Source organism: Mycteria americana, chromosome 20 (genome assembly GCF_035582795.1).
Source record: "Mycteria americana isolate JAX WOST 10 ecotype Jacksonville Zoo and Gardens chromosome 20, USCA_MyAme_1.0, whole genome shotgun sequence".
Classification (NCBI taxonomy): Eukaryota; Metazoa; Chordata; class Aves; order Ciconiiformes; family Ciconiidae; genus Mycteria; species Mycteria americana.
The window spans coordinates 6,505,460-6,524,655 of NC_134384.1; the positions used below are offsets into that span (position 1 = coordinate 6,505,460).

Sequence of the window (19,196 nt, forward strand, 5' to 3'; positions counted from 1 at the left end):
TCCCCGGTTTTCTGGAGGTCTGACTTAACCCCCCTGGAGAGGGGACAGGCAATGGCAGGAGGGGGGAAGCAGCCGAAAGGAGGGGACAGCCCCACACAGAAACCATCTCCAGCCACATCAGTAACTGGCAGCGATATCCTCCCCAAAAGGGGTTTGGGCACCTCCTTTCTGCTGAAGTCCAGAGGGTTTGGGCATTTTTCTGGCCATTTGTGGTGCCTGCCGTGGACTCACCGTCCACATGACGTGTGCAGGGCTGGATGTGGCCATAGGGAGGTGGGGATGGCTCCTGCTCTCTCCCGTTGGGTAGCTTTGAATATATCCCACTGAGGGGTGGCAGTGGGGACCTTGTCAGTCCTGTGCGTCCCCTTCCCCACCCTGATACAGGCTATGGGTGACTGCTCCTTGTTGACACCCATGATACCATCCCTTGGAGCCTGGCTCTGTCCTCTGCCCCGGTGAAGCATATTTCTTGTGCCAAGGACCTCATGATGCCGTGCTCAGAACCAGTGGTGGCCCAGGTAACAGCGTGTGACATCCACCCTGCTGCTTTCACAGTCCTCCTGGAGTGCAAAGAGCCCACCGGCCTTTCCAGAGACATTCGTGGGGACAGGGGCAAGAGGGGACGAGCATGGAGGATGTTACAGCTTCAAGGAGCCCTTCGTTTATTCTGGACTTTTGGCATCTCTGCTTTGCTTTACGATGTGCAAGTGGGAAGACCTCACCACCTCCTGCCTAATCCTGGAGCTCTGTTTTAGGGCTGGTCCTAATCTCTGAAAGCCTCCAGGATTTGCCCCAGCTGTCGGAGGCATCTTCTGTCTTCCCGCACCAACACATCAGCTGTTGTGTTGGGGAACGTCGCTGCCGAGGCTTTCCCCCGTCCCACCTGGCAGGTCCTCAATGCTGCGATTTCCTGAACTGGCAAATCTGGGTGAATGGGTAGACCCGATGCTTTTGGGGTACAGCCCGATTTATCTCTTTGCAATGTGGTCCTGTCAATAAGCTCAGCTGAAAGATGACTATGATGCATCTTTGGTGGGTTTGAATAACAGTGGCATGAGGACAATCTGAGGAAGAAATGAGGCTTTCATTATTTAGACCTTGTTTTACCTGGAAGATAAGTAAGGCAACCTATCAATGGTGCAGTGGGCTGGAAACGTGAGTCAAAACTGATTTATAAAAAATATCTGCTTCCTGTAGAGAAGAGATCTTTTCTCACTGGAAAACATGAATACCGAGTATTTTGGCTAAATCTTGAAATATTTGGAGTTTCAGGCAAAAAAATGTGTTGCTATTTAATTTATCACTAAAATTTTAATGTTCAACCGTCCCAGTTGCCTGCAGGAACAGCCAGCGCAGCACACTCGGTGTGCTCTTTGTTTTCATGCCAAGGTGAAGGAATCGCACCGGCGGGCATTTAATTTTGTTTCTGACACCAGACTCATTTTAGGTCCCTCACCCCAAAGTCGGGGGGCTGAGACACCCCGTTCCCGTCCTTGTTGGTGAAATGACGCTATGGGAGCAGTTTCTCCCTCCCCATCGTGCATCCAAAAGCGAAGCCATCGCAGTAGGTAACGAAACCTTCAGCTCCCGAGTCTGGTCCCTAAGGGAAACCCTTTGACTTTGGACTTGCGCAACGTGCCATGATGTCTTTGTCATCTACAGCAGACAGCGTAGTGTTTCCATGCTTGGGTTTGCTCAGCATACGTTGGTCTTACTGGCAATGTGCGAATAAACAAGATGCCAATATACTACAGTAACGTGGCCCAGATAAGTCTGGATGATAAACCATGTTGATTCACTTGCTCTTAACCTATGAGTCATCCTGTGAGTCAACAGAGAAAACAGCACCTAAACGTCATCGAGCAGGTTGAAAACCTCAAGTTTTGTTCAAACCAAGAACTTCAAACGAAATAATTGCATTGATGTTCTTTTCCTGGGGACAGTGTTTAATTTTCAACTGCATTCACCCGAATTGAAATAGGAGAGAAATCTGAGTGCTCATTTCCTTATGAACTAGAGTTTTGGTATTGATTTTTTTTTCCCCCCAGAGCTCTTTAAATTGCTTTTCTTAACACATAATCAGAAGAAACCCACTTTTTGCAAAGCATTTTGGTTTAGATTAGACATCATGATTGCCTTTGGGAAAGACACATGGAAGACTTCTGAGCAGAGTTGATGGTTGTGGGAGTCTGGAGGTGGCCACCTGTGAGCTGATGGAAAAAGTCATCAAGGCATGGGCCATGTGAATGCTGAGGGGTCAAGGAGGTGCCAAGATCATCCAGGACAGGATGAAATCCCTGTGGGTCAAGGTATTGGGAAACCAGAGCTTCTCCAATCCTGCCCTCTGTGTGCCAGACCCACCAGGGAGCCAAAGGCAGCTGGAGATGGACAGTCTCCTCTAGCCTTACATCACTGTGCTGGGGAGCAGGGCTGTCTTCCTTTTTGCCAGAGCAGCTGCAGAAAATTTTCTGGTTCATGACCCACTTGGCAAGTTTGAGCCACTCCAAGCTGCTCCGCGGAGCGGGAGGGACTGCCAATACCCATCCAAGGCCCGCAGGCAGCAAAAACGGCTGGGAACCCCATGTCACCCTCTCCTGCCTCAGGGATCTCATCCCTCAGGCATCCCAAAGGTATTTTGGGGAAGGAGGAGCCTTTATTAGTCATATTGCTCCTCACTGGCGAAAGTAATCGAGGAACATCTGGGTTATCACATACTTTTGGAGGAAACATGCCCTCCCTGAGATACCGATACCATCTCTTGGTGTCCTGGCTTCGTCCTGCTGCCAAACGCTGTTTCTGAAATAACCAGGAGAGAAAAAATAATCCCTCCCTGGAGCAGGAGGGCCGTGCTGCCAGGCTGCAGCCTCCAGGCAGGATCAGAGCCCATGGGGGACCAGGTTTGCACTCGCGTTACCTGATCCCCATGTGACTTGCAAGGCTGGTGGCTGTGATGAGCTTTCTTCTCAGCTTACAGGAGGAGCAGGGCTAGCAGAAAGTGTGGGGTCTCCGTGCTCTTTGTGGAGATTGGCAGTTGCACGTCTCGCTGTCTGTCTGCATAGAGCACCATGGGCAGGGGTCCTCGGGGCGATGCCTCCATGCAGCCGTCAGTGCTTGCCTGTTGCTGTCTTGCAGCCAGGAGCTGAGCCCGGTACCCCTGTGACACCCTGATGGTCCAAAGAGTCAGCATTGCTGCCCCGGCCTCTTCTCCCCATCCCCTCTTCCCACTGGGTCCATGGCTCCTGCTCCAGCTGGGATGCATCCCTCAGAGCTCTGGGGCTTTTTTTTGGGATGTCACCATCCCTTTAAAGACCAGCCTGGCCAATGGATTTTGGTCTTTCTCCTCTCCCTCCCCTTCCTGGGTGACCACAGCTCCCCCCACCTGGAAAACCACGCCCTTGTTAGCAAAGCTCAGATCATCTGGCCCTGTCAGAGTGCATAGCTTCATGCTCTGGCTGTCTCAGAGATGCCTCTTGACCCTGATGTCCATCTTTGGAGGTGTTTCCTGGGGACCACAAAACTGTGAGCCTTTGGACCAACACCCAGGAGAGCTGGGCTTGCTTGGTTCCTCCATAGCAGCATCCCTGGAGACGTGCAGGTAGCTGGGGAACAGGAGAAAACAACCCGAATTTGAGGAAGGTTAAGGAATTAGACCATAGGTTATGGAGACATTTTTAGTAGCATCTCATTGCATAGCGTGGCAAGTGAGGGAAACAAGGACAGGCAGGGGTGAGCGGGGTTATGTCCTGTAGGACTCACAGGGCTTTCCTGGGTCAGTGAGGGGCTTTGGGGCGAATCTGAGTTTGGGGGCTAACAGAAGGGTGGTGGGTCACAAGTCCTGGGGTGACCAGACTCCATGGACAAGGTCCTGGTCATATGGGCAGGGCAGAGGCTGGAGAACGTGGTGCTGGGCTGGCCAGTGATTAATCTTCTCCAGGAACATGGGTCAGGGGTCCAGGCAGCTGAGTTGGTCCAGATGATCCCAGGATGATCCCTTCCAACCTCAACAGTTCTGGGATTGAGGTGGAGGCTGGGGGAAGACATGGGGGAGCAGAGGGGTCTGGGGTTACAGTGGGGACTATGGGAGGACATGGGGGGAGCAGGTGGGTTTGGGGGGGTCGATGCTGGATTAACAGGGACTATTGGGGTGGGGGGGTCTGGTGTTAATGCAGGAGCTGGGGGAAGGCATATGGGGTGCAGGGTCTATGGGGAGGCTAAGGGGAGGACTTGGGGGGGCAGTGGGTGGCTGAGGAGGTGGCAGTGGGGGGGTTGAGAAGCCCTTAGCTAGAGGGGTGTTGGTGCTGGGGACAGGAGCCATGTCCCCAAATAAAGGTGACCTGGCCCTGGCCTGCCCAGTCCCGTGCGAGCCCGGGGGGGATGGCGGGGGGGCTGGGACCATGTGCTGCGGTCTCATAGGAGGGGGTAGGGGCGTACTGCTGAATGTGCAGGTCCCGGGTGGCTATTCCTGGCGGCCCCCGCCTGCGCAGGCAGATTGGTTTGCAGGGAGGTGACAAGTGCCAGCCGAAGTGTATAAAAATCTCGCAGCCCTTGTTCTGGCTCAGTGACCTGGTTCCCCCCTCCCGGCACAGCCGTCCCAGAGCAGAGACTGTCCGTCCAGAGTGGAGACGCCTGGTCCAGAGCAGGGACCCCAGCTTCGGAGTCGAGATCCTAGATCTGGAGGAGAGACCTTTGGTCTGGAGCAGGGACCCCGAAACAGAGCGGACATCCCAGAGCAGAGACCCCAAAACATCCTCTTCCCCAGCCCCCAGGCTTTGCAGCAATGACCGGCAAAACCAAACCTCCGGCCACAGACCCGGCTCCGGTGGCTCGGAAGAAAGAGCCAGTGCCAGCCCCAAAGGAAGAACCAGCACCAGCCCCAGCTGCTGAAGAGCCCCCGGCCCCTGAGCATCCCCCTGCCACAGAGCAGACCACAGCCCCCGCTGACGAGCCTGCTCCCGTCCCCACGGCAGAAGTGACTCCAGCTGCTGAAGAAGGTCCCCCGCCTCCCCCAGCTGAACCCCAAGCCCCAGCCCCTGAACCTAAGCCTGAGAAACCAAAGGCAGGTGAGGACGGGACCGGACTTGAAGTGGGGAGGGGAGATATGCAAGGCTGGGAGGGGGCATGTGGGGGTGCCGGGCTGAAGGGACGGGGAGATGAGGTCATCAGGGATATTTTTGCAATGGGATAAGGCTGGGGGATTAGGAGGATGGGGGGGGCTGAAGACCAGCATGGAGTTTGGGTGATTGCCCTCCGACAGCCATGGTACTCGAGAGCCTGTCCTCACCACTGGGTTTGTTACAGAGCCGCCCAGCTCCCCCTTGTCCTTGGCCGTGGAAGAAGTGAGCGAAAACTCAGTTACGCTGACCTGGAAAGCTCCGGAGCAGACTGGCCGGTCGGGCCTGGATGGATACGTGGTGGAGATCTGCAAAGATGGAAGTAGGCTTGGGCTTTCCTGCCTCGTAAACATGGAGAGATGGTGTGTTGCTGCAGAGGCGGGGATGGAGCTAGGCAGAACCTGGCAGCGCATTTCCCTGGGCACCATTTCCCTTTCTTTGCCCAAATAGGTTCATTTTAAATGGTAATTTTTTTTCCATGGAGGAGAGGGGCTTCCCACTGGCTTCAGATAGTAGTGATGTCTTTAGCAGGGGGCTGGACCGGGTTTAAAGTCACTGCCATGTCCAGGTAGAGACCAGCATACCCACTGAGGATGGTCTCTGATGAACTCCAGCTCTGCAGAGACCTGTGGCTGGGATGGTGATGCAAGACCTCAGGAGAAAGAAGCTGCAATTCTCCCATGTTTGCCCAAAATTAAGTGCAGAAGGAATGGGGATAAGGTGGGAGGATGAGGGAGGAAAGGATCCTGGGCAGCACAAGAGGGGCTGGTATGCATCAGCAGGCAAGCCCTGCCCGAGCGAGATGGGGCTCGACATGCCTGGAAGGGGGATGGCTGTGGTGGATAGAGGTGGGCTGGTGGGTGGCAACAATTATCTGTGGTTCTCTGGTTGCATTGCTGGTTGGTGGAATGGGGTAGGTGGATAAGACTTGTGTTTTGCGCACTTTCTTGAAGCCCTGCTTGACTTTGGGGTGAGAGTGAATGACCTGTGTGGCTGGGGGGATCTGCAAGGGGAGGCTGGGGTTGGTGGGCTGGGTGCTGCATGAGACTGGAGTGGTTTGGGAAACCCAGGTGGTTCGTGGGCCTTGGGGAACTTGATCTATGACCCTTGGCTGTTTAGCTTGTGGCCGGCACGATCAACACATGCTTGGCTGTGGGAGGCTTTCATCATTGGGCTGGGGACTGGGGAGGTAACCATGGCTGGATGGGATGCGTGAGGAGGCCCTTGTGTGGGACAAGGAAAGATGCAGCCATTCCTGGAGGGTGCTGGCTGACAGCCACCCAAAGGTCACAGTTTTGGATGCTCTCCTAGCTTGCTTTGTGCTTGGCTGGGTGACAGGAGAGCGCTAGTGATAACCACATGGGCTCCATGACCGCTGTTTTTGGGCAGGTGCAAGACCCTGGTTGGCTAAAATATGGTGAGATTTGAGTGAGGGCTGGTTTGAATAACGCCAGCGGTGAAGGGAAAGAGGAGCTGGTGGGATTTGGCTGGTCTGACAGCATTGACATGAAAACCTTCTTGTTTTGAAGGCGCACATGGTGGCTTAGCAAACCCTGGCACATGTAGGTTGCTCTACCTGCCTGCCTGGGACACCCAGTCCTTTGGTGACTGGGGCAGTCTGTTTTCTAACTGAGAAACCTCTTAAGAGGTTCGGTACATTGCAAAGCTGTGTTAGCTGGCTGGTGTGGGAGGGATTCTACATCTTGGCCGTGGGGTGAGTTCAAGATGCCCCTTCCAAGCAGGAAGAACAGTTGGAGAGGTCTAGTTGGCTGGTGGCAGGTGATGAGCAGACCTTGCCCGATGTGGAGGATGCACTGGGGAACATGGTGAGCCCCAACAAGTTATCCTGGGGCAGTAAGAGGAGCAGACTGGCTGGCAGAGTGGTCAAAGGGTCTTAACTACTTCCAGAAATGCACCTGGAAGGTCAGCAGTGACCATGTTTACTGGTCTAATGCCTTTTCTTACTTGCAAATAGCCTCCTGCTCAACAGTTGAGCTTCTGCCAGCATTTCGTACCCCACGGTCCTTGGCAGAGTGGGGTACGAAGATACCCCTCTAAGATACCTTTTTCTGCTGGTGCCCCAAATCATTCAGCCTTTGCAAGGAAGGGGTTCTTTGCCTCTGGGTTTCACCCCCGGTGGCTTGATCCTGCTGTTTGGGGTGTGTGTCTGTCTGTCCACTGCACACCTGAAGCGCTCTGCTGGGTTCATTGTAGGTACAGACTGGACAGCTGCGAACAAGGAGCCTTTTCTTTCCACCCGGTACACAATCCAGGACCTCAGCTCTGGTGACAAGATCCATGTACGGGTGAAGGCTGTCAGTGCCAGTGGTGCCAGTGTCCCAGCTACTTTGGAGCAGCCAGTCCTCATCAGAGAGATCCTCCGTAAGTACTGCTCCTGCCGTGCATAATTCCCGTGTGCTTTGTCAGCGGTACGAGGGAATCACAGTCCATCCCTGCAGCCTGAGCAGCCTCTGCCCTCTCACACGTTGCAATCCAGCCTTTGACTGAGATGTTATTCTCAATAACTGTGTCCAATTCCCTTGCGGTGGGATGGAGTAGCTTTCCGACCTCAAGACGCTGATCTTGCAGATGGTGAAGCTTTGGGGGTGAAGGACTCAAAATGCAGAGCCACATTTTCCCATTTCATTTCAAGAGCTCAGAAACAGTCTCACTTTGAGCACATCTCCTCTCCTTGGCCATGCTTACATCTCCACTATGCCATCACATACACATCAGACAGCTTTGTTTATTTAGCTAAGGAAAGTCAAGAGCTGGTAGCCTGGAGCATGGGAACTTTAATCATGCTGAACTCGCTAATGAATGACTTGTTCCCATGCTTAGCAAGACTCGAATTCCTCCCGGGGTGCTGCGAATGTGCTGAGGCTGATGTATGATTGCAAGGCTGGTTTTCACTTATCAAACAGCAAATATAGAGTTATTTTTCCTTTACAAGGAATTATTAATGTGCAAGTTTTCCTATTACTCAAAGAACACATTGGATTTTTCAGCTACTTAAAAATACTACTAATAATAACAAAAGTTATTCCAGGAACTGTCAGCTTTTCATAGGAAAAGGCTTGGAGAAGGCTGTCAGCATCTGGAAAGGGTCCTGCAGGGTCCGTCCTCTCGGTCTGCTCAGAGGAGGTGAACGTGGCTTAGTGGTTGGTGTCTGCTGCCAAGTTCACCTCCCGATCTCAAAGGCATCCCACCATACCTTGTAGGACTGGGGAAACTGAGGCATGGGGGACTGGCATGAGATGCCAAATGCACAGCTCGTGTTTCCCATTCTAGACCCGTGCTGCACCCACCAGTTCAACCCCCCTGTCCCTGCTGCCTGAGCTTTGTCCCAGCCACGTGTACCAGCTGAGAGGTGTGAAACCCAAAGAGCTGAAAGACCCATGCACAACTTGCTCTTGCTCCACGCTAGCGCGTTTTTTTTCTTCTCTCTTTTCTTTTTGCTAACTGAAACTCTTCATCAGCAAACAGCACGTGCCTACTTTTGCGTTTCATTTGAAATACAGCCCTGTGCACACTGCTTGGCTTTGCTGAGGAACAAATTAGCCCTCAGTGTCCCTCTGCTCCCCATGTCCACCCCGGCGGCGCTGGTGTGTGTCAGGTGCACGAGTCTGCTCCTCTCTGCCCCATCTGTTACCTTCTGGTCTTCACATTTTATTCGGGAACTGCATTTTGTACCTCTCACCGGTTCATTTATAGCATCACAAGGGATTTTAAATAGCAACAATACAGATGGCAGAGAGTTTAAAAACAGGTGGGAAGAGGGGGTTTGGGAAGTGGAGAGAGACGAGGAGAAACGAGATGAAGATTCGGTGTGGGAGTCGCGTTCTACAGGGAGCTGGGGCAGGAAAAATGCCTTCCCACCCGTGGCAGCATGTCACCTGGGCCACCGACCTCGGCCAGCCCTCTGCGGCTGAGCAAGGCACGCGTGAGCTGGGGAAAACACCCATGAATTAACATTCCTCCATCGAGGTCAGGTTTCTCCGTCCCGCTGAGACTGATGAGCCCAAGTGGCAGCATCGACGCATGGATCCCTGAAGCGAATAGCAGCATGAGCAGAGGAGAGACCGTCTCAGCTGTCGGTGGGGCCATCTGGGACTGCTGGGCATCTCCCTGCCCTCCCCAGCCCACCGCCGGTGTTTCACACTCACAGCTGTTTAGCCATCTCTCAGTCCCGGTTTAATTCTGGCCGTGCCCCCTCCCCAGAGCTAAGCTGCAGCACATTTAATCCGGGCAGAGACACAGCTCTTTTGAGGGGCTCACGTAAACCCAATGCCTCTCCACAAGGATCACCCAGTGGCACTGAGCCGGTAGGGTTACACGGCTGCTATTTTCACCCCGGGAAGGAGACACACACTCCATCAGCATTCTCCAGTGGGTTTTTTGCTTATCTTTGTTATGTTCCCTTGGGGACGTTAGCCTTCGTTTTCAGCCTGGGGCTTTCACAGCTCTGCTGTGAGTAACCATGCACCACCTTGGTCTCTCGATGGCCTTGAGCGCAGTGAAGGTGGAGATCTGGCGAGCCTTGTCCTTGCTGGAAGTTGGGTTGTGTGCCTCTGGAAGTCTGCTTTCTGAGCTGGGGGAGAAATATTTCCTAACTGGGAGATGGTGTCCTCTGCCTTGCTACCATGTAGTCTGTGCTGTGGCTCTTCTGGTTAAGCCCATGTTGGTCTCCATGGCCTGGGTATAATGAAGAGGGTGGATGGTCCATCGGGGTGGTGCCGTTGGGTTGGTGACCTGGTATCTCAAGGATGGATATAATTTTGGGGTGCAGGCAATGGGATAGGATGGTATGGCCCTGCAGGGAAGCAAGCACTGTCCAGGAGATGAGAGGGAAGAGGTGGCCATGTTTCTGGGTGGGATTTCTTGATGGCCAAGCAGGGGGATGCGTGGGGTGGGTAAGCCAGTTGGGGGTTGTGATTTCCTTGGCCCCACTGTATGACTTTCTGGTCCCCAGAGCTCCCGAGGATCCGTATGCCCCGTCACCTGCGGCAGACTTATGTCAGGCGTGTTGGGGATGCCGTGAACATGATGATCCCTTTCCAGGTAGGTGGACAATTTGGGATTTAATCCCCCAGGCTTTTTCACTGCAGGTTAGTTTCTGCAGTGACTTTTCTAGCCACCGTGACATGCCTGGGGCCAAGGGTGGGAGATGGGGTGGGAACCTCTCTCCTGTTCCTGCCTAGCTCCCATTTTTCTCCTGCTATGTCTTTATTGATGGCGTTGGCAGTGGGACAACCCCAAACACACTAGGGCATGGGCTAACTATTGCTGCTGTCTCAGCCCACAAGCCCTGTTCAGCTCATGCTTGTGGCCGAGCCTGGCAGGGATCTGGCCACATACCACAGGACCCCACAGCACAACAGTGGGGGTCCCCTTGGGGAGAGCAGCTGCCTTTGGAGCAGAGTGTGATGGCAACCTCTCCTGTGTGATGAGGAGAGCAATGCTGACACTGGTGGGCCAAGCTGAAGGTCCTCTCCTCAACTGAGCTATTGCGTGCTGTCTGGGGCATCACCAAAGCATCTCCACCACAGCATCTGGGATGGAGAAAACCAGCCCTGAAACACGCTGGTCAAGCAGAGGGAAGCAAGAGGCAGAAAGCTGGCCCTGAGATGAGGGACTTGTCCATGCCATGTCTCGTAGGCGGTTGGGAGCCTGTGCTGGCCATGCTCAGGCATGAATTGGCCCTGAATGCTGAATTCAAGCCCCTGCTGCTAGGCTTGAACCTGGGCTCAGTGCCTGGGCAACAGGAGAGCAGTTCTGCCTCCTATGCCCTGGGCAAGTAAAGCTGGGCTTGCTCCATGAGGACTTTGGGGGACCAGCACGTTCCAGCATCATCCCTGGAGCCTGATGGCTTCCCATCAGTGGGGCTGCCAGGGATCGGCTGTAGTTTCTTCCCCAGGGACTGCTGGACGGGAGAGGCCATATCCAGGCCACTGCTGCCTGCACAAAGCAGGGCGGCTCTGCCCACCCGTCCTTCCCAGCAGGACCTGTTGGGACCATGCACTCAAGTGGCTCCTAACCTGCCTGTGCGGGTTGCTCCAGGGAAAGCCGCAGCCCGAGGTGATCTGGACCAAGGGTGACCAGCCCCTGGACAACAGCCGCATCAAGATCTGCAACACGGGGAAGGATACCATCTTCTACATCCGCGAGGCGCAGCGCAGCGACTCGGGCAAGTACGAGCTCACTGTGCGCATAAATGGAGTGGAGGACAAGGCTACCCTGGACATCCGAGTGATTGGTAAGGCTGGGGATGGGACCCTGCAGGGTCGCTCTGGGGCTCATTTCTACCCCTTGCTTGGGGGTAGCTCTTGTTCTGGGTGGGATGGGACAGGGCCAGCAACAAGGCAAGGGACCCTGGGGTCCCTCTTCCAGTGGGGTCATCTCCAGGATCATGGAGGTGAACTCCTCTGGTTGGGGATGCAGGGTTTCTGCCAGCCCATGCCCGTCGCAGCTTCTCATTCCTTGTGTGCTGCAACAGGGTGAGAAGAGATTAAAAGCAAGGTGCAAGGGATGGTCAAGGCACAGAACGTGGGGGGAGCAAATTAGGATGCCACCCGGTGAGGGTTTGCATTTGCAGAGCCACCGGGCCCCCCGCAGAACCTGAAGCTGGTGGATGTGTGGGGCTTTAACGTGGCCCTGGAGTGGACTCCCCCAGTGGACAACGGGAACTCTGAGATCAAGGGCTACATGGTGCAGAAGTCAGACAAGAAGAGTGGGGTGAGTCTGGGCACTCCTGGGCCCCCGTGCCCTGCTGCTGGGGATGCCCTGATGGGAGAGGGGAGCTGCACGCCCCTGTCTCCCCCCACACCTTCTCCATCCTTTGGACAGCCTGCTTTTCCTCAGCACTCTTTTTTTCCTCCCAGAAATGGTTCACAGCGCTGGAGCGCTGCACCTGCACCAGCTGCACCATCTCTGACCTCATCATTGGCAATACCTACTCCTTCCGGGTGTTCGCGGAAAACGCCTGCGGGCTGAGCGAGAAAGCAGCCGTCACCTCTGGGGTGGCCCACATCAAGAAGACAAGTGGGGACCTTCCCTGGCTAACGGGTTGTGGGCGGTTGGGCAAGAGGGGGGTCCTGTCCCCGTTGGGGCTAGTGGGGCTTCCTCAGTGTTGTGATGCTGCTGCTGGGCTGGTCCCCAGGATGAGCCCTGCAGGAGTGAGGCTGTGCATCCCCAAGGCAGAGGTCCAGAGGTCCCCTGCCCTCCTTCTATACCTCCTTTCTCCTTTGGGGAAGACTTGTGCCATGGTCAGCCCCCTGGGAGCGATCAAGGCATGAACATCCCTGGGGTGAGACTGAAGCAGGAGCCGGGAGGGGTGAGGAACAGCCCTGGCTTTGGCCCTGCAGCTCAGGGCCAGCAGAGGAAGGGACCCCTGCAGTGGTCCATCTCAGGGCCAAATCTCCAAACCAGCATCGCTCAGCGCCGCTCTCCCTCCATCTATTTCCATCCTTCTCCCTGGTAGCACACAGTGAGTTGGGGTCTCTGCCAGCTGCAGAGCTTACCTCCAGCTCCTGTTTCTGTGCACTGAATTTTGGGGATGGAGTAGGAGATCCAGAGAGGTGCCTGGCCTGGATCTGACCTGCTGCACATAGCACGCATTGCGGTGTTGCTTTGCTGACTGGCATCTCCCCTGTCCCCTGCAGGGACTGGGCACTAACATGGCATGACTGGATGAGAAGGGATTTATAGACAGGGCTGGTCTGAGCTGAAGGCCAGGTCCTCGGGTCAAGCTAGATGCTGACTGGCCTGTTATGTGAGGGAGCAGAAGTATTTTGGGATACCTTGGGCTGAATCCCTGTGACCATGTGCTGGTCAGCCCAGGAGCCTGAGCTCTGCCTCAACCTAGAATTAATTATTTTCTTAGAAACTGCTTACCAGGCAAAGAAGATCCCCCAATGGGACATGATGGAGCCTCCAAAGTTCACCCAGCCCCTGACAGACCGAACCACCACACGGGGCTACAGCACACATCTCTTCTGCTGTGTCCGGGGCTTCCCGCAGGTCAGTAGTTCCTCCATGGACAATATCGCCCCAGCGTGTGGGCAGCCACCAGTGGGGTTTTTGCAAAGTAGCTGGAGGTGTTGGGAGGTGGTTGGTCATGTTGGGTTAGGGTTGGATGAGGTTAGGGGGCTGCAGCTGCCCTCTGAGTCAAACTGGGGCAAGTTTGGGGTGTTTCTGCATGGAGATGGGAGACATTTCTTAATTCAAGCCACGTCCTGTTTCCTTCTGCACCGGGGGAGGAAGTGTGGAGCAGTGGTCAGGGCTCAAGAATGGGAGATTTAGCTCTTCAGACTACTTCTGACTGTGAATCCCACCATGGCCACCAGCTTCAGGCAGGGCCAAGGCAAAGGCAGAGGGAGGTGGCTGCATTTTGGGGCCAGTTAGATTTCTCATTTCTCTCCATGCTTTAAACAAATAAATAAATCCTGCTGCCTGCCAGCCCAAAATCATCTGGATGAAAAATCAGATGGAGATACGAGAAGACCCCAAATACATAGCGATGACAGAGCAGGGCGTCTGCTCCCTGGAAATTCGCAAGCCCAGCCCTTTCGATGGGGGCATCTACACCTGCAAAGCTGTGAACCCTTTGGGGGAAGCCTCAGTAGACTGCAAGCTTGATGTGAAAGGTAAGATTGGCCGAGGAGATAGAGGAGCAGGTCTCCTTGCCTGCCTTTTCCTATTCTCACTTTCACAGTGGTGTGGTTTGTCCCTGTTTTGTGTTGATCCTGGCGATGGGGGGGCCTAAGGACACTGGGCAGCCCTGTGGAGCTGGAGCTTCAAGCTTCTTGGGTTTATGGTCTTGAAGCATCTTGAAATCACCTTCCCTCATTCATGGCCAAAAAATGGGGAAGAAACCAGAAACTGCAGAGCCAAAGGACCAGCGGTGCTGGTGGAGGCTGGGACAGTCGTTTACTTCTCACTACATCTACCAGCACTTGTGTCCCAAGCCATCCACAAGCCATGAGTGTGGGGGCTGTGCTGAACCCCCTCCACTTGCACCTGGGTTGTTCTGATTTATGTCTCGGGAAACTGCCCAGACTTTCCAGCTCACATTTCCCTGCCTCAGCAGAGCACCCAGCCCAGCCCTTGCATGGAGGTGCCCCGCTTTGCTCCCCGCAGACGCCTGCTCTGCGTGCTGCAGACCCACCTCGGCATGCAGGAGGATGCATGCCCACACGCTATATGCGTGTTCCTCAAGTGGCGGTGTGTCCTTAGACACGTGTCGTTTTTATTATTTCTCCTCCCATGGCTTCCCAGCACATGCTTGCCCCGAGACACGCTCTGCCCTACTTCCCACGCAGACAGGGCTCCAATCCAGCAGGCGCCCGGTACCCTCGGTCCCTGCTGAAGCTGCAGGGCTGCCAGCGTGGCATGGGGTCGGTGCTTGGCTCTGCGGCAGCTGGTGCCAGGGCTTCCAGCCGGTGCAGCGAGCACTGACCCAGCTGGCCCCGGCCACGCTGCCCTGCAGGCAGGGCTGTCAGTGCAGCCATGCAGGCAGCACAGTGAAGTCGTCCAGGAGGATGAGCTTGTCGCTGTGCTGGGGACACAAAGCACCTGGGAGTCACCCAGGCTGGGATCTTGGGGGCAAGCTGGGCAGGAGCAGGCAGTGATGCATGATTGCTTGGAGCACGTGTGCTCGGAGATGGTGTGCGTAGGTGCACGTTGGTGTGCGCACGTGAGCAGGTTGGTTATGCCCTGGCTCACTTTTGGAAGTCAAAAGGGAAGTAAAGACGAGGCGGTTCAGGGGGTTTATATCTCCCATGCTCTCCTGCAGTGCCCCAGTGAAGACAGATCAGAAGGCAGGACGAAGAGCAAGGTAGGTCTGGGTTGGGTCTGCAAGGTTGGAGGGAGGGTGCATCACTTCATCGGGGGTGGAGTGCGTTGAGTGTCTTGGATGAACCCTTGTCACCTGCTGATGGAGCCCCAGCTTGGGTCTTACTCATCCCATGGCTGGAGATACACTGGTGGGGTGGGATGCTGCAGAGCCTGTGAGAAACCTGCCCCTTTGCAAGGTGAAGGGAGGGCTGTAAACATGGCCAGGAGGACAAAGATGCATGTGGAGGCTGGTGTGCCTGGCAGATGCACGGGCGGCACGGCAGGCAGAGCCCCAGTTTGCAGGCAGGGCTCAGAGACCTGGGGCACCAGGGGTTGGATGCACATGAGAGGCAGGTACTGGGGCTGGGGGCAGGTATAAAGGGGCGTGAAATGAGGCTGTGGGGTGGAAAAGCAGAGTTAAAGGGTTGCACCTGAATTTTGTGGGGCAGGAGAGGGTGGAAGAGCTGGGCTGGGTTTGTCTTGCATTAAAGCCATGGCTGGGACGTGGTTTCCCGACTCATCCCTGACCACTGGTCTCTTGGCAGTGGTGCCCTCACAGGACTCAGATCTCATTCCTTTACCCCAGGTGGATGCTGCAGCTGCTGTGTGGTAGCATGGCACATGGTGATGCTCCTGGCCATGGCCTCTGCTGCCTGCTGGCCTGCCCGCTCGCTGGCAGTGCTCTGGGGGGGCCTGCACCTCAGCCTGCCATGGCATGGACCTCTCTGAATGTGTCCTTAGCTGTGACAATAAAACAAGCCCATTTGAGGGGCTTTGGTCCTAATAAAAATACCCAAACCACTCTGTCCTGCTTGTTGTGGGGTTGGCTTGGGTGGGGGGAAGTAGAGGGGAGAGAAAGCTGCCAAGGATGCTATGGGTTCATATAGCATCCCACTGAACCATGGGTGGAGGATATGGTTTTTGAGCTTGGACAGAAAGGACCAGCTTTATAAAACACATATGAAGATGACTAAACCAGAAGCAACCCAACAAGGAGGAAGAGGATGATGGGGAAAAGTTTTCTTCTAGAGCTGGAGAATGATTCTGGCTGGGGGGAAAAAATAGCAACATCAAAACTGTGGCATGCTGCTGCTTCTTCCTCGAAGCACCATTTCTTTATCCACGACAGTGATGCAATGATCCAGCCATTGCATCCAGGCGCTGCCACCAGCATCCCCTCCCCACGGCATGAGACGGCGGGGGCAGGACATGCTGATGCATTATCCGGAGGAGGAGGAATCGGCCCCGTTAGCTACTGATAGCTCACATGCAGAAAGATGACTCGTTACTTACAGCTCTGAGACAGCTCGGGTCAGGTGCTCTTTATTAACAGAGAGCCCAGACAGATCCATCAAGTTGACTAAGCGCATCGTTAACCAGGGGTCAGCAGTGCGGTGTACCTCCTCCGCCAGCACAACCTCCCTCTTGGGCTGACGAGTCTGGCACATGGCTGAGGGCAGGAGCTCTCCCAGCCGTGTGCCAGCTCGGTCATGGGGCCAGACCCAGATCCTGCCCTGAGAAGGGCATAGCCCAGAAGGCCCTGGCGCTGCAAACGTGGGTGCAAAGCCAGCCCGGGCATCCGCAGATCTGAGCCCAGCCCGCCCTTGGTGCCACTGGAGAGCAAAGCCAGGGAGTGCTTATGGCTAAAATAGCTGACCTCTCCCTGCAGCATCTCTCCTGCAGCCCCTCTGCTTTGTCCCCATCTGCCCCCCGTCACCTACTCTCCACGCCCAAGCTGAAGTCCATGGGGGTATTGCTGTTCCCAGGGGCTCAGCACTGTCCACACCAGACATTGTTTCCACCATCAGAGGGCATTGTCGGATTAATTTTTATCCCAGCTGACGGTCAGGCTAGTTACTGAGGTGGTTGGGGTTAGCGATGATGCCACCAAGGTGGAGGTTGCAGTCCAGCTAGCAGGTCTTCCCCTGGCATGCTCACCCCTGGCCTTGGACACTGATGGGGATGTCCTGGCCCCCTTGATGTCCCTGGCATCTTGGCATGTGGCTTTGGCCAGTGGGAGCCTTGGGGGACAGGGGCTGGGAGCAGCTGTGTTAGCTGGGGGTTTGCTAACACAAGGGAGAAGCAGCATCTCCAAGACTGTGTCATGCTGCACACTGTGCCCTTTCCAGACTCTTAATGCAGTCCTACAGGGCAAAGACTGTGTTTGTAAACCCACAGGGGACTGGGGTGGGTAACAGCGTCCACTTTTAGTGAGCTCTCCCCGGGAAAGGTCCAGAGAGCATGGAGTGGAAAAATCCACTAGATGTTTTTTCTGAAAGCAATCATTCACATGCCTTTTAGTTTATGAGCATCCCAGTCATCAGGTTTCTGGGCACCTTAGCAAGGATCAGGCAAAGGCATCAGTTCCAGGAAAGCAGCCTCTTGCAGAAATAAGATGCAAGTGGGAATCAGACCTGTGCTTGGTAAACAGCAGCCCTAATCCAAGGCCAAGCTACTGCTGTGCAAAGGGACCATGGGCAGGGGGGAGGGGGCTCCTCTCTGCACAAGCCCAGGGGTGCAGCATCCTCAGGCCCTACTATTAAAGGATTTTGGGTTCTTCACCCCATGGAGGCTGGGAGGGTGTTCAGGGCCCCTCCATCGCGATGAGGACCAAGGGGAGGATTTGCTCCTGTCCTTGCCATTGCTCTCCTGCTCTGCTCCCATTTTGCCCAGTGTGGTCTGAGCCAGGAGCCTGGATATGACATATAGAGGACCTTGCAAAACGTGGGAAGCTGAGCCCCTCATCTCTTCTCTTCTTTGCTGCCCTTGTCTTCCTCTCAGTGAAATGGAGGAACTCTCTTCAGGCTAAACAGAGCTGGCTGCAGCAGTGGGCGAAAGGGACACCCAGCAGCCCCATGCCTGTGCCACATGTGCACAGCATTGCTCTCTGTAGCAAGCTAAATCTCACCCATCCAAGGTCCTTTTCCTCTCTGCACCCCCTCCCAGCCCCTGCAGGAACTTGCTGCAGTTACTTTGCCTATTGGTGACGTCCAAGGGGCACGACTCTCCTGGGGCAGGGGAAGGGTCATAGGAAGCGTGTTTCCAATGGGAGACTGGTGAACAAGGGATGCTGATAAGAAAAGAATCCCAATTAACTCAGATTAACTCCTCCCACCACCTCTTCAGCCCTGGAAGAGATCCTGCTGCAGAGCAGGGACTGGCAGTGCAGCTGCCAGCATCCATAGGGACCGCAGAGCTGGGTGGGGGTGATGGTCCATCTCCAGCCACCTCCTCCTCAAATGTGACCAACGATGCACCCTGCCCACGGCTAAACCTGAGGCAGACATATGGGGGTGGGAAAATGCCCCTGTGGCAGCATCAGCACCGACACGGTGGCCTGCAGCTGTCCCCCGCTTGCCCCCAAATGGGCGCAGGTGCCTCTCTGCTCCCCTGGGCTATGGAGGTGGCTGCATTAACCCACAAAGTTTGGGTCAAAAGGGTTTGGCTGCACAAGGAGGGTGGTAGGGAGCGACGTGGGAGAGATGAGACAAACGGGCTGGGAGAGACTTGCTACTGCCTTGCACAGGAGACAGGCAGGAGAAAAGAGGGAAAAGTGACTCAAAGCCAAAGTAAAAGGAGAGAGAAGACACATGGAGGAGACACAGCTCTCTGGGTGTAGCTGGCAGGGGTGGTGGGTGCTGCTGTGGTCCATGGGGAGCCATCGGGGCAGCAAAGGGCACTTCTTGCAGAGTACTCTGGGGTTATGCTTAAGGGTTTCCTTTCCACTCTACCTACCTCTCTGGTAGCGTTGAGAGTTGGAGACTGACCCTTTGCTCTGTGGGGATGGCGAGTTCCTCACCCTGTGGGTGCTGGTATTGCCATGGGATGCCTTTTCCTCTCTCTTCCTGTGTCTCAGCCCAGCTCACCTCTCCCTGGGGAGGGGAAAGAAATGGCTTGAAAGCTCCCAGCTTGAGAGCTGCAGAAATCACATTGCCCTGGGCTTTCCTGGTTCTCAGCAGCTTCACTCCCACCAGGGCACCCCTTTGCCCCAGTGCCCAGGAACCCCCATGGGCCTATGGACGCGGGGTCAGAGCGTGAGGTGTCCCCAGCATCACCAACTGCCACGCTCCAAGGAGCCAGAGGTCTCCATCAATGGCAGAGGACCTCCTGGGTGGTTTTTATCATTTTACTTTATTTGCATGAAGATAAACTGTGCCGTTGTCTGTACAATTTCTCCTTAAATACTTGGCAACCCTTAAAAAAAAGAAAAACAAAAACAAACAGAAAAAAAAAAAGGAAAGAAACAGTGCA

General features: G+C 55.0%; 1 protein-coding gene across 1 annotated transcript; it reads left to right on the plus strand.

The window, feature by feature from the left end:
* The first annotated feature begins 4,601 nt into the window (after nt 1–4,601).
* MYBPH (myosin binding protein H) lies at nt 4,602–15,732 on the plus strand. The gene is made up of 11 exons (XM_075521451.1): nt 4,602–5,060; nt 5,299–5,433; nt 7,326–7,493; nt 10,084–10,172; nt 11,172–11,367; nt 11,707–11,846; nt 11,993–12,152; nt 12,994–13,130; nt 13,570–13,756; nt 14,905–14,946; nt 15,532–15,732. The coding sequence occupies exons 1-10, from the start codon at nt 4,778–4,780 to the stop codon at nt 14,913–14,915; spliced, it is 1,506 nt and encodes a 501-aa protein (XP_075377566.1). The 5' UTR covers nt 4,602–4,777; the 3' UTR covers nt 14,916–14,946; nt 15,532–15,732.
* Nucleotides 15,733–19,196: the final 3,464 nt, after the last annotated feature.